General features: G+C 33.2%; 1 protein-coding gene across 3 annotated transcripts in view; it reads right to left on the bottom strand.

Annotated features, from left to right (window-relative positions):
- Positions 1-15,358, bottom strand: part of TDRD3 (tudor domain containing 3) — a 160,937-nt gene that overhangs the window by 91,097 nt on the left and 54,482 nt on the right. For 2 of the 3 annotated variants that reach the window (XM_047080537.1, XM_047080544.1), the window contains exons 2-3: positions 12,203-12,287; positions 6,851-6,916 (exon numbers count right to left, since the gene is read on the bottom strand). In XM_047080537.1, coding sequence (XP_046936493.1) covers positions 6,851-6,916; positions 12,203-12,287 — 151 coding nt within the window. Of the gene's footprint in view, positions 1-6,850; positions 6,917-12,202; positions 12,288-15,358 lie in introns of those variants that run through there. The other variant, XM_047080552.1, reaches the window with a different exon arrangement.

The raw sequence follows: 15,358 nt of genomic DNA, 5'->3' as shown, positions 1-15,358 counted from the left end.
AAAAAAACTGATAATTTCAAGAGTCACAAATGATGCAGATTAATGGTATCTCCCATACACTACTGAAGTTAAGATAAATCTGGCAAGGGGCGCCTGGGTGGCGCAGTCGGTTAAGCGTCCGACTTCAGCCAGGTCACGATCTCGCGGTCCGTGAGTTCGAGCCCCGCGTCGGGCTCTGGGCTGATGGCTCAGAGCCTGGAGCCTGTTTCCGATTCTGTGTCTCCCTCTCTCTCTGCCCCTCGCCCGTTCATGCTCTGTCTCTCTCTGTCCCAAAAATAAATAAACGTTGAAAAAAAAAATTTAAAAAAAGATAAATCTGGCAAAACCATTCTGAAAAATTATTTGGCATAATCTTATAAAGTCAAACATTTGCTTAGCTCTAGCACATAATAATCCAATCCCTGGTTATGTTCCCCAAAGAAACTCACATACATGCATCAGGAAAAATATATAAATTTGTTCCTAGAAGTAGTTCATCTATTATCAAAAGAAGAAGAAAAGCACCTAAATATCCATCAATAGAAGAATGAATAAGTAAACTGAGGTATATTTACACAGTTTATGTTACACAGAAGAGAAAACAAATGAATAATAGTCATGTGCAACACGGACACCTATTAGAAATACAACACTGAATGATGAAAGCAGACAATATGTTATCATTTTATAAAGCCTAAAAACAAAACCACATATTGTTTAGGAATATCTTTAAAAGTCACGTAAAACTGAACTCCATTTCTTGGTGTGGGAGGGAGGAAGCGCCAGGGCACATAAAGTAGGCAGGGTGGTACTTTAATGTTCTAGCTCCTATATCAGGCTGAGGCTTCACAGGTACTCACATCATTATTAAGCTTTAAAACATATATGTTTGTACATATCAAATACTACCTTAAAATAGTTAAATAATGTACATGATGTTCTGAAATTAAGACACTGCGTAGTCCACAGAAATGTCAGGAGAATGAAAGAAGTAGGTCTGCCGCCTACCCAGTGGAAAAAACCACTCACAGTCAAACCACAGAACTGGTCTGGGGGCAGGGGTGTGTCAGTAAAAGAGTTCTGGGACGGGTGGGGGGGAGATGAGAAGCCTTAGTGTTGGTGGCATTTGCCAGTGACTGATTTCAAGTACCAACTAGATGTCACTGAACTCTAAACTGGGAAGACAAGCTGATAATCGGCGTTTAGGAACTGTTAAGGAGCTGGACCCTGCACATTGCAAGCATCACCCTACATGACTCGTCCCTTCAGTCTCACCGGCCCTGGACGCTTACCTCAGCACTTCTGCCGCTGTTAACCCAGAGACTCAGCCTTGCTGTAGCTTCTACTCCCGGCAGAGAGCATTTGCCACAGTTCCCGCTTAGTTGTGTGATTAGCCCAAGCCCAGAGCAGCTCACCTGACGAGTAGAGCTGAGGTACGTATGCATAGCATAGTTGCAAGGGAGGCTGGGGAAAAATTATTTCCAATTTTCTTCTTCTCCACCACCAAGACTCTAAAGATGGGAAATTCCTCCCCCCCCCCCAACACAGGAAAAGAACTCAGGTTCTAGGAATCATAAACATCCACTACACTTATCTTACCAGTCAAGATTTTGTCAAGCTCTATTTTTTACAGTTTTTACAATAAAATAGGTTTTTAATTGTTCAAAAATTTCCAAACAGAAATAATACTGAATATATAAAAATAATACTGAATAATACTGAATATACATATGTATATACATGTATATATATACATATACATGTGTGTGTGTTTGTGTGTATACACCCTACCCTAAGATTTTAAATATGTCCCCAAATGAGGATCTGCTCACTATTACCTCATTGAAAATCACATCTAAGACCTAATAGTCTAGCAAGAAAAGCAACCTCTCCGCCTCACCAAGCTGAGACAGCTGCCTCTTCATCACGGGTACTTCTGACCTAGCATGTGTTTCACTACATTAACACTGAGGTTTCTTCATCTCTCATTAGGCTGTTTGCTCCAACAAGGCATGGGCTGTCCTGTTAATCTCTGCATCCCTTGAACTTATTAGCACAAACACAACATTCAAAACTCCTTGATAAATAAAGTATTTCCCTGTGTTTTTACGATAATTTACCTCCAGATCTATAAAGTATGTTAGGATCACTGTGTATCTTAAATGAGAAAACTGAGAGCAGAGGGTAATGTACTCTGCCAGAGGTCACTCAGCTAGTAAGAGGCAGAATTAGAATTCAAATGTGGATCTGTCTTACACCAAAGTCTGTCATCTTTCTATTACATGTTCCAAAACTACAACATTTGTTACATAGAGAAGCATATATAGGTATAAAGGGCAATGGAAATGTTAATGCTTAAAAATGAATTCTGCTCAAAAGGGGTCAAGAAAATTAGGAGATACGTGGCATCTGAGTGAGGATTTGAAGAATAAACAGCAGTTTGGCTGGCCGGTGAGGGGAAGACATTGTGTTTACATGGCAATATGAAGGTGCTATAAAAGGTGCTGATGAAAAATAGCTTTCGAAGGTAGTCCCTCATCCTTATCTCAAAATTTTCAAGTGATATTCACATACAGCAAGAGTGTAAATGTAAGAAATAATAATAGTAATGAGCAAAAAAAAAAACCCTTTCTGAATCATAAATATGGTGATATTTACTAGAAGATCGAAAAGTTTCTACCTCTTAGAAATTTAAAAAACAGGATATTATAAAAGCCTGTTAAGTGAGAAATAGACATAATCTTGAATAGGTTTTCCCAAACTTGAGATCCCCTGCAAAAAGCATCAATTTATACATCAAAGTACAGCACAGAACATGATTTCTCTTACATTCAGAGCAATTACAGCAAATGAAACATGAGGAAAACATTGCAGGACTCCCAGTCCAAAGTAACCCTTCTACTAGTGTATCATTTCCCTATTTCCACACGTCTATCCTTCACCTGGTTAGCTTTTTGTTCTCTGGGAGAATTAGGAAAAAAAAAAAGTAAAGTGAACAGAGTATGTGGCTAATATATATTGTTTTATGCAGTCGTTTTTAAACTCCACAGTTCTATTAATAATTGCCAATGAGAACTTGTATTTATTTATTTTATTTATTTACTAAGCTTTATTGCATAGTAAAATCAATGTTTCAGAGTAATCCACTGTTCTGAAAAATAAACGTGTATGCTTAATTTTAATAACTCATTAGAAGGAACACTGACAAACTGTATTATTAGCACAGAATAAATTAACATACATAAAACATGATACAATTTTATTTAAATTAAAACTTAAAAACTTTTTTCAATTATTTTTCTTTTTAAAAACATCTAATTTTCTAGGCTACTGGGAAGAGGGCATTCACTTTGAATTTTAAGGCAGTGAAGCCATCTTGTGGTTGATGTTGGTATTGCTGAAGCTTTGAGACAGTCCATCCATTTGTAAAATCAGGTCTTTACCCACAGTTTCATGTTTAAAAAGGCATGTACAACCAGTCGTTTCTAAAACTTAGAAGAAAAAAATAAACGCAGACCTGAAAGCCTTTCCTTTTTAGGGTTCCACAATAATGCATAATGTCATCACATAGCTGGACTGGTAACAAAGCATTTTTACATTAACATATATTTTATAATTCTATTTATATACTTTGGTTCAGAGGCATAAACTATGAAAATGATTACTGTAAAACATTAAGCTTAAAAAATATTAAAAATACGAAACAGTTTTGTAGAAAGAATGGTTTTACTTTTTTTTTTTTTTTTTTACTTTGTTCCATGATTTTTAGACTATAAGCCACTAGGTTCAAGACTTTATATCTAAGAAATGCAAAGCCTACCGTGAGCCACTCAGTAAAGAAGTTGCAAAAGATGGTTTCCCCGCCACAGTTCCCTCCACTCTCACAATCCTTATGGCCTAAAGCTCAAACATAAACTGTTTATGGGAAGTTAAGCATATGCTTATAACTATGCAAATAGATGATCTATTTGGATGATCACTGGACAACCCAGCTCTTGTATTCATTCATTCCTTTTTTAATATAAAAGATAACTAAAAAATAGTATTATAACAAAATCTAACATGTGTAAAAAACAGATTATTTATTCAAATACTCTGCTTACTAACTATTGCCTATCTTATGCACAGATTAAAATAATTTATTTTGAATCTTTTTAAAATTTATTTTAAACATGAACTATGACAAACATAATTTAGTGACTGGAGCCATATCTTTATAAGGATTCAGTCATCATTAACATGGTAAAATGCTGGTTAATAAAGCATTTCAATAAAGGCACAAATAAAGTAGCTTATACTGAGTTAGTACTATCTTAGAAAAAAGCACAAATAATTCATGTCAAAAAAAATATTCCTTAAACATTTACTTAGCCTAAAAATAGTTATATATTTATACAACATATGGAGTTTTGAACAAAGGCAAATAAAATGAGCAATTCCCTGTGGGTCAGCTTCTAAAATTTCTATTAAAATTATTTTTCAAAACACCTTCACATATTAATACAGGTACTATGAAGAGAGTTATTTTTAGTGCTAAAAATAGGTAATTAAAGGAAAAAATATAACCAAAGGACAGAAAGGGATATCCAACACAATTCCTGTTTCATGTGTAAAGGGTTTATTTTAAATCTTCTCATTTTATGCATAACCTAAAGTCACATTAGTATTAAGAATATTTTAAAAGATAAAATTTGGTACAGAAAATTCTACATTTAAAGATTTTAAGGTGTTTTTCATTGTTGTTAGCTGCATTCAAAAGAAATCCTAAAGAGATCACTGGGCAAAAATTCTTTGAAGCAAGGATACTCTGTCTGAGAAGGTGGAAGAAGCAGACACAGGCCTCGTCAGCAACATCCCCACAAGCTTATAGCAGAGATGGGCTCTCAGAATCCCTGAAGACACATCAAGAACATGGAAAACAATAACCTAGAAAGCTCTGAAATTTTCTTAAATAAACTAATGTAAGGTATGCACAGACTGCTTTCATGTTAGTTACTTTTCTGGTAAAGAACTGTTACACTCATCAGACCTACCTAAGATTGCTGCCTAATCTGGGGTTCTGTAATCCAGAAGCTTGCTAAATATGCTTCCCAGACCAGCAGAATCGATATCCTATGGAAACTTGTCCAAAATACAAATTCTCATTGAACTATCCCAGTTCAATGGAATCAGAAAGTGTGGGGGGGAGGGGGGAAGGGGAGAGGTTGGCAATCTATGTTTTATGCAGGCCTCACCGTGATTCTGGTGTACACTGAAGTCTGAGAACTACTACAACCAAAAAGAAGAGATGTACAGAAACCAGAGAGAACTCTGAGAACAATGAAGTTCAATGAAAAGTTTGCGACAGAATAACAGAGGAATCAAGATAAACTAGCCTTAGCAAAAATAAACCTGTGGCAATGACATTTACAAGTCCTCTATATGAAGAATTACTCCCAAGAGAAGGTAAGCAGATGTTCTTCACTTCCAAGGGAAGATAAAGAAGACATGAACTTTAAGTTGTAGCATAAGAACTTTAGATCAAAATATAATTAAAGTCTGCTGACACAGAGTGTTGTTAAACATTAAAATGAATTGCTGAGGAGTTTATAGAACTTCTTCTCTGAGTATTTGTGTCAAAAACTAGATAAGATTATGAGGGAACTGAGTGGCTCAGTTGGCTGCGCATCCGACTTCGGCTCAGGTCACGATCTCACGGTTCGTGCGTTCAAGCCCCAAGTCAGGCTCTGAGTTGCCAGTGCAGCTTTGGATTCAGTGACTCCTGCTCTCTCTCTCTGTCCCTCCCCCACCTGCTCACTCTCTGTCTCTCTCAAAAATAAACAAACATTAAGAAAAAAAATTTAGAAAAACTAGGTAAGATTAGAAACTCTTATGGTTCTTTCCACCTAAATGATGACCATTATTTACATAAATGGATTAATATTTAGAAAATGTGAGAAACATGAGAGAAGTTGTTACATCATAGATCTTTTACAATTATCTAAAATTTAAAACATCTGATAACTATATTAAATATCTAAATGTTAAAATTATAAGACTATTTATTCAAACTCTAAACATAAATACTGAAAGTATTTAAATTACAGATAATGATGTTTTTTAAAAGTTCAAAAAGTGACCAACAGCACATAAAATTCTTGGCTGACACAATTTACATGTATTTTCAAATAAAAAGAAGAAATTGAATATAAATAAATAAGAAGTAAAAGACTGAGTAGCTGGTACCTAAAAACTGTATCCCGGATTTTAAAAAGATCACTGAAAAAATTCATAACATGAATATATATATATATATATATATATATATATATATTCTAAGATATCTAATTATATGATATATAACATGTATTATATTATATAATATTATATTATATTATATTATATTATATATATTATGCATTTATATATATATGTGTGTGTGTGTGTGTGTGTGGTGCAAAATGACAGCAATAACCAAATGCATAGCTTTGACAAACTGCTTCTGATATCCTCTCGTAATCTTATAATTTTATATAAATAAATTCATTAAATAAATATGGAAATAGGTAACTAAAATTAAAAGGTACAAAAGGATCCTTCTCCTGAACTCCAGCAATATCTGGTAAGTCTCACATGTAAGTGTGCCATAATTATAATTCCTGAAACAGAAGTTTTGTTTTAAATGTTGAAAAAGTCACCAAAAGTTTAAAAGTTCAAGTCAATTGATTTCCATTTGTATAGAAAGTTACTATGAGGATGACTCTATAATCTATTCACTTCTAAAATATTTTGCAGTTGCAGTCTTTACTGACAAAAAATAATTGCAATAATTTAGTAAATGTTCATATTTATTGTAGTTAGCATAATTTAGGAAGTTAACATTTTTCTTTACCTTTTCTACCTTTCCACCATTGATGTCACTGGGGAGGAATTTCTTGCCAATTGTTCTTAAGTCTGTCTAAAATAAAAATATTATTATTAAAATATAATTGTAGAGAAAAGTAAATCTAAATCTAATCTTACTCATAAACAAAGATGAAGTTACTTAAGGTTTATAGAATGAAATTTAAGTATCTTTTAGCTGATTATGAGATCTAGACATATAATCAATCTTTTCAAATAACATAGTCCCATACATATGTTGTTTAAAGTACACTGGTAAGTTGACTAGTAATGTTTAAGGACTTAATTCTGGTTGTATTCCTTTTGATAACTTTTTAACTTACTAAATTTTCTCTATTAAAACCTAACACTTGCTTTTATGTAAACTGTAGTCTTACTAAAAAACTTAATGCCCAAGCCCAAACCAAATGACTACTTTTAAATACACAAACAGAATATATTCTTGATAACTGAACCCTATGTGACCTTGCTATGCAGAGCCACGAAAACATATTCTACAAGCTGTGATACCCAAAACAAAGCTACATAACATACAAATATCCTAGGGAACAACACAACTGCAACAGCAAGAACAGTAAGATATTACTGTAGTAAAAGTATATTTCATTTGCTTAAATAAATTATAGAAATCTAAAGTAGTGAAGAAATGACTAACTCTATGAAAGTGCAGAAGTACATATTTCTCAGCAAACCAAAGCAAAACATCGAAAGGAAAACATAAGGACTGACATAAACAAAGTTATAGCATTTCTGATATAAAAACAAAACTTCAACTGTACAATTTACATAAAAAGCAGAACCGCAAAGGATACTGTCCTCTTTAGGAAGTGCAAACTAAAGGAACGGTAAGAAGTTTGCTCAGAGGAAAACTGTCAATACTCATGAAGGAGGCCTAATTATTTAAGCTAAGAAATTATCTTGGTGACTGGGAGTGTGAGGTTAGATTGCTAACCAACTTTATATTGTTTTGCTATTCCTTGAAATATAATAACAGTAGGTCGTCATCTCCTTAAGAGCAAAATAAAAGAAAACAGTGCATTTAATCACATAAATTGTTAAGGCAAAAATTCATGTTAGACTCAAGGGGAAAATACTAGATGATTAAAATTACTGTAATATAAAATGAATACATAGAAGTAGGATAGTCTCCTTTGACCACCTACAATAATAGAACATCCTCTTATTTGAAATATCAGTATGTGATCAGCTTAAGAAATGAGCATAAAATTACACAATCACCCAGTCTTTTACCACCATAATTCATATTTTATTTCTCAATGTAATGCAAGGGTTACTCGCAAGCTACAAACTCACCAAATGGAACTGCCAGGCAAACTAAGCCCCAAATCAAAACACTTGTGAAACAATGCATCAGTTTTATCATGTTTGTAGCCTCTAACCAATAATGGAGTGAAAAAATTATAAAGCATATCTCGAGTTGCAAGCTTTTTCATCTTGAAAATACTGAGTAACAGATGGGCAAAAACTATTTATATTAGCCTTCCCTATGTTAGGATTGTTTTGAAGATTAAATGTCAATATACGCAAAGCACTTAGTCAATAAACTGCAAAGAGTAAGCACTTAATGAATATTAGCTATCATGTTAATTTTAGTGAATATAAGACATGTACATTTTGCTATCATCTGAATATGAATAATCATCAAGCCAGTAATACAACTAACAGTTCATAAAAATATAGGCATTATTTTGAAGTCATTCAAAGGCTAAAATATTTAAATATGTATAAGAAACAGAATATATACAACTTTTATGATACATCATGGTCCCTCATTCCTGGCTTTTAGCAGTAATTACGAAATGTAACATAAACTAAAATGAGAAGTAGAAATAAGCATGACACTAAAATCCTAAACTATGATTCATTACAAACTGTAATTAAACAATAGGACTGTGGACACTGTCACAAATTCTCTAAATTCAGGTAATTTACTTTTTTATGAAATGGAAAAAATATCATGACTCCTACCTCACAAAGTTGTTATCAGGCTAAAAGGAGACAATATATTCAAAGTTTGCCTAACTTTTAAAGTGCTGTACCCACATAATGAATATTATTTCATTATTCTTTTATAAGATGAAAATGACCTGCCAAATCTTTAAGCATCCTAAAATCAAAGTCAATTTGTAAATACTGCAAAGGAAATTTTCTGATTCAGATGCCATTATATCAAGATCAGTAGGACAAATGGGTCCAAAAATTCATTGATATTGTACATAAAAATTTATGCAGGAGAAATATTTAGCCTATAAATAGACATGCATGTGTGCACACATACAAAAGATTCTTGACTATTTATTGAGTGAGTTCAATTGGAATATCTATCTGGCAAATCATTTTATATTGTACAGAATCTTAAAAGAAATTTTTAAAAATCTATTTTTAAATTTTTACCAATACACAGTATTCAGTAATTTAAGACTGAGCTATCACTTAATTTACTTCTGAATAATTCAGGTATTTGATCCCCAAACTGCATGTTGGATTTCAATGTCATTTCTTAATATTCTTACTCCCCATTCGGTAGAGTAAAAACTTAAGAATCTTCCTTTTCAACATAAAAATCTATACAGAAATGAGTTATGTAGCTGCTCTTTTTAGAAGGGCCTGCTTTCACAAGGTTGGCCCTAGGCTGACATCTGGGAACTATGTACTTGAACCATCTCCTAACTGAAAATGTGGTTCACTGCCTAGACTATATATATTTGTATAAACAATGTGATTTATGGTGAACAGCTGCTTTTTGGAAGGAGGAGTCTAGAATTGTTTCATTTAGGCACAGAGTACTTTCGTAAGCAGTCCAATCAATGCCTTGGGTGCTGGTCTCCAGTGGACTTCCTTGAGCAGAAACACTGTCCAGTTATCCTTGCTTTGCAAAAGTTAACATTATGCCACTTTGCTGTCACAAAAGACCTACGTGAGTTTTCACTACCTGAAAGAAATTTGAAGATTTTCATTTTACAGAAAAAGGAGAAAAACAAAAATAGGGTTCAGTGTTTGTTTTATAGTAAGCCTTCATAGAAACAGAACACACCGCAAACAGTGAAAGGGCCACAGCTAAGCTCCTTCCCCAGGAACCACACTCAGCATCTCAGCATCAAGCCACAGTAGGTTTCAACTGTGTTGTATGCATCTGTGTTTTATCTTGATTTATTTTGTGCATCCTTTAGCAAGATATGCCCTATGGTGTCAGAAAAGCCTAAGAGAGGTTACTTTTTAGGTCTGGGAACGCTCTAAAATCTTTCCACATAAATTAATGGTAATTGCTTCTTCACTTTACACCATTTTGGCTTATAAAATTTTCATAGGAATGCTCTACTTTTGGATAGCAGGGAAAACCTGCACATATATTACTGCATTTTCACTGCTGGACAAAGGAACAAGCTCAGTGTGCCCCCACACAGGAGGAGGGGGACATAAGAAAGCTGATGCATGGATTATTCTCCCAATATGTAATAAGTTATATGTAATAAGAATCAATAATACAAGCCTTTTTCAGCTACTGGTCACTCAAAAGATGAAAAAATTCAATGGAAATGCCTGATTTTATTTAAAGATGATAAGTAAGGTTCAAAGTATATTATCTGTCTGGTGTAGACCTCATCTTAATTAAAAGTATTTTTTTTGTTTTCCTATTATGTGGCATGATAGCTTAGGCTGGAATTTTCAACCATATATTTCAGAGAAAATTATAAAAAAATTAATTCATAAAATAATGGTTATCATTACCTCTTATGTGCATAGGACAAATACTTCATCTTGATTTATTTTAAAGTTTTACAACTGAGCCTGGGTGACTCAGTCAGTTAAATGTCGGACTCTTGATCTCTTGAGGTCATGACCTCAGAGCTCATGAGATTGAGCCCCACGTGGGAGCCTCCTTGGGATTCTCTCTCTCCCACTCTCTCTGCCCCTCTCCCACTCATGCTCACGTGTCTGTGGGCTCGCTCTCTCTCAAAATATATAAATAAGCTTTTAAAAAATAATAAAGCTTCACACCCAATTATAGATAGTTCATTGCTATTTATCTAAGTATATAAGAAAAATAAGAAAAGCAGAGATTGTCACAAAATCTCTTCCTCATCATCTTTAGAAATTTTTTTCAATGAATAGAGGTCTTTCACTATTTTTTGAAAGTAGAATTCACTTATTATGGTACAGGTCAAAAAAAAAAGTGTATAGGGAATATTTCCCTTTGGAGTCATAGATAACATGCATAACTTCTAAAGCTTACTTTAAAAAATTTTATAGTCTATTATTAAAAACCTACATTCTCAGCTTAGAACAAAAAATGATCTTGTTAGTTTTATTGAATAAAATTTAAAGAAGCTGAAAAAAAATGACAGAATTGAAACATAAATTTTATCTGTTTAAGTCCATTTAATTATATATAAATTTAAGTAATTTGAAAAGAAAAAGTTATACACAGTTATACATTTATTTTATCTTAAATGTTCTTATCAGTTGCTACCATTTCTGTTTCATGTTATACCTCTTTTGCAGTGATATGATGGATTCATCAGGCAGTAATTCTCTTATAAATTTAGTTGACTATGTATCATAATGTATAAATTTAACTGAATAGATTAAATTATAATTTAATAGGTTGTTATTATAAAAGCAATATGAAAAAACTCTCACTGGGGTAACTACAAAACTGAAAAAAGAATATTCATTTAACTTACATCTAAATTTCAAATAATTTTTATAACTTCAAAAAAAATTCAAAAGCCAATCCCAATCATGAAAAAGATAGGGCTATTACAGACAGGTGGAGGGAGAGAGATTGGAAAGAAATAAATACACAACATTAACAGTAATTATAAATAGCCCTAATTTTCTTATTTTACTTTTGTATTCTAAAGTGTTCTACAATATATATTACTTTTGTCAACAGGAAAAGTTATTTTGAAACAATAAATACAGCTGTCAAAAAGCTATAACCTACCTACAGTTCCTATGTTAACTGGTAATTTGTTTTAATAAATATGATCAGTTTTTTCTGCTAATATGTATCTACTGTAAATGTTATGAAATTTTATAACTGATCAATGGGAGGAAATTAGAGTTTTAATTGCATTTTTTTTCTTTTCACTGGATTCTGTATAATAGATGTTACAAGAAACATATATTTCTAAAAATTGGGCTGATATGAGATTACCAAATTCAACAAACATCACTGCAACTTAAAATGTACAATAAAAATAAAAGATGTCCTCCATATTACTTATCTTAATATCCAATTTATTCTATAAGAGGTTTCTCATGAACATAGCTTCCAGATTTAAAATGTTTATATAAGATAATAAACAAAACCTACATTGAGAGCAATCAGGATGATGTCATTTATATTGACTTTGTCAGGAGAACTTGTACAAGCTTCAATGCCTTCATCTGAAAGATACCTGTTAAAATAAAATAAATGGCTTAATATTTTCTAAAATAAAAATTAACCAAGATTATTTTCTTAAGTCAACATGCAGTTTTGTTCTGTACTATAAAATGCTTCTACTATAAATAGTAGGGAAAGGGCCTTAGATATTCCCTATTTACAATCTCTGATAGAACAAGAATGGGCAATGCATGTTTTCTATCTTTTGTATCCTTAAAAGGATGTTGCATTAAAAATTATCCAAATGCTTTCTGAGAAATTTAAATATCAAAATACTTTTTGGGGTGCCTGGGTGGCTTAGTCAGTTAAGCATCTGACTTCAGCTCAGGTCATGATCTCACAGTTTTGTGAGTTTGAGCCCCACACGGTTCTGCACTGACAATGTGGAGCCTGCTTTGGATCCTCTGCCTCCCTCTCTCTCTGCCCCTCTCCCGTTCTCTCTCTCTCTCTCTCTCTCTCTCTCAAAAATATAAATGAATAAACATTAAATAAATACTTCTTAATGAACGTATGAGCTATTCTTACTATTAAGCAAATATAATATTTGACTTAAATATTTGTTAATACAGAAGTTCTTAGAGATTTGAGATGTGCTATAAAATAGAACTAAAAATAACATAGATTTAAATTTAATCCCTGATAATTTGCTTCTCTGCTACTTTCTCATTTTATCTTCTCAGGTCCCCTTTCTTGGACATAATATTCACCAGAATGCTTTAATATGTATTACCAACTTGAAGTGGCATAAAGAGAGGCAACTTTTTATCTTATGCCTTTTACTTTCCTATTCTCTTTTCAGCTTTTTAACTCATTGCCTTATTGCCTTTTGATCTTTTATCCAGTCCAAACCAACCACACATCTATTGCACACAATAATTAATTCAAGAGTAAAAAGATGATTGAATCCAAGGGGGTGGGGAATCATCTCTACCCATTCATACATGCCCACTCAAGCATTTTATTTTCTTTGATAAATTCTAGAATTCAGGTATCATCTCCCAAAAGTCTACCTATACAAATGACCATTAACATCTCACAACTTTCATAAACAGTATCAAGGCCTTTAACCAAAGGGCCGGTGCCAGCATCGCCCCTCCAGATATTCTTCCACTAAAAAGAGACAGGAGTGTTAGTCTGACAGAACTAACTCGAGGTCATTCCTGATGGCCAGCAACTCCACCATCAATTCCCAACATCAGACCGATTCTAAGACACTTGTCAATGTAAACTACCTGGAGACAGCAACCAAAGAGCTGACTACATGTCATTAATCATTTTATAAATTCACTTCTAGAAATATTAAGTCCCTCTTTAATATGTGAAAAGTATTATGTGCATCACTAATAAGATTAGTAAAATGATGAAAATTAAACACCTGCCTTCAAGGAGTTCACTGTCTTAAATACAACACCACACAATAAATATACAGTTAACATGCAAGGCCAAAATAATTATAAACAAAATGTTATAGTGCCTCAAAGTGGCTGGGGTATGGGAAAGAGTGCAAAAAAGGGAATAGTATGAAGAACGACATGAAAGTAAAAATGTGTAAAGTACCTTCTCCAGGCAAAAACCTAGAATATCCTGGCTAGAAAATGGGGAAGAAATGAGAGATGAATATAGGTTGAGACCAATTATAGAAAGCAATGGTACACAGAGAGATATGGGTAGTATCTTAAATCCTGAATAAGCGATAACAAAAAACACAATTTTCAAAATTCCTATACAATGTGGAAATAGTATACAATGACTAATAAAATCCTTCGCTTTTAGAAAGGTAAGTCTTTAAGATTTAAACGATCATAGGGTGACAGATAAACTGGAATAAATCTTTAAAAATAATCAAAATTCACCTCTTCAATTCTACAGATGAGGGAAAGAAGGCCCAAAGATGTTAACAGACCTTCCCGAAAACACAAACTTCAGTGACACAAAGTTAAAAAACAATGCCTCCTAAGTCCCAGTTCATCAGTCTTTTCGTTACAACACACCATTTTTATTTATCAGCTACAATTGCTAATATTAGAAATACTATACGCTCACTAACATAAGCCAATACCTATACAAATCAATTTCCTGAACAACTAGGCAATTTCACCAATACACACACAAAAAGCACAACCAGGCAAATTCAGTCAGTGAACTCCAAAATAACATATTAAATAAAAATATGCCTAGTTTCATCATAAAAGATCAGAGAACTAATACTAATAATTAAAGATTCAAAAATTGTTATCACAACAAAAATACCTAACTCTACATATATAAAAAAGGGAAAGTCTAACAAAAATTGTAAAGGCCAAAGCCATATGGAGGTGAAAATTTGACTTGATACATGTGGAAGTCAAATATCATGTGATTTCTTTCAAATAATGCCTTTAAAAGGCCTCCTGAACGTAACAAATTCTAAAATGTGGCTGAGTCTCAGTTTCCATGTCTTACAAGTCTCCCTTACTCATCCTTCATATTTTGAAAAATCAAAGGATTTGAGCCTTACCACTATACTCCTATCAAGAAACAAGAGACCCATTCACAGGTCTTCCCAGTAACACCTTGGTGATCCTTGTATAAATACTGTACCATTTTCACTGAAGGACTGAATCTAAATTAACAGTAACCTGAGATTTACAAATTAATCCTTTTGTTTTTGTAAACACTTAATACTCCAACATTATCCATGAATAAAACAAATAAAAAGGGATAAAGCAAATGATAAAAGTCAAATGCCCAAACTGGCTTCAAGATGCACCACAGTAACGCAGTTAACTGAAAGAACAAAACACAACATTCATCAGCCTTAATGTGGTCACTGGGAAAGAAAGGAAGGGAAAACTGGAGCAGGTGTGCCAGATCTAATCCCTGTGCACATCTGCAAGATGGACCTGGAGGGAAGAGAATTGTAATCAGTTCCCATGTACCATCTTTGAGCTCGCAAAACCCAAAGGCATAGACCTTAAAGAAGAAACAAACCCCAGAGAGTTCTTGTTTACTAAAACAGCAAATACATACATTTTTTTCCATTCTAGTGGAGATTTTGGAACAGTAACATAAAATCACTCATTGCTGTTCTGTACTAAAAATACA

Source organism: Lynx rufus, unplaced genomic scaffold (assembly GCF_022079265.1).
Source record: "Lynx rufus isolate CCGP_SWC_20201006 ecotype Redwood Valley unplaced genomic scaffold, mLynRuf1.p SCAF_1, whole genome shotgun sequence".
Lineage (NCBI taxonomy): Eukaryota > Metazoa > Chordata > Mammalia > Carnivora > Felidae > Lynx > Lynx rufus.
The sequence above is the reverse complement of the archived record's forward strand: the minus strand, read 5'-3'. Positions and strand labels throughout refer to the sequence as shown.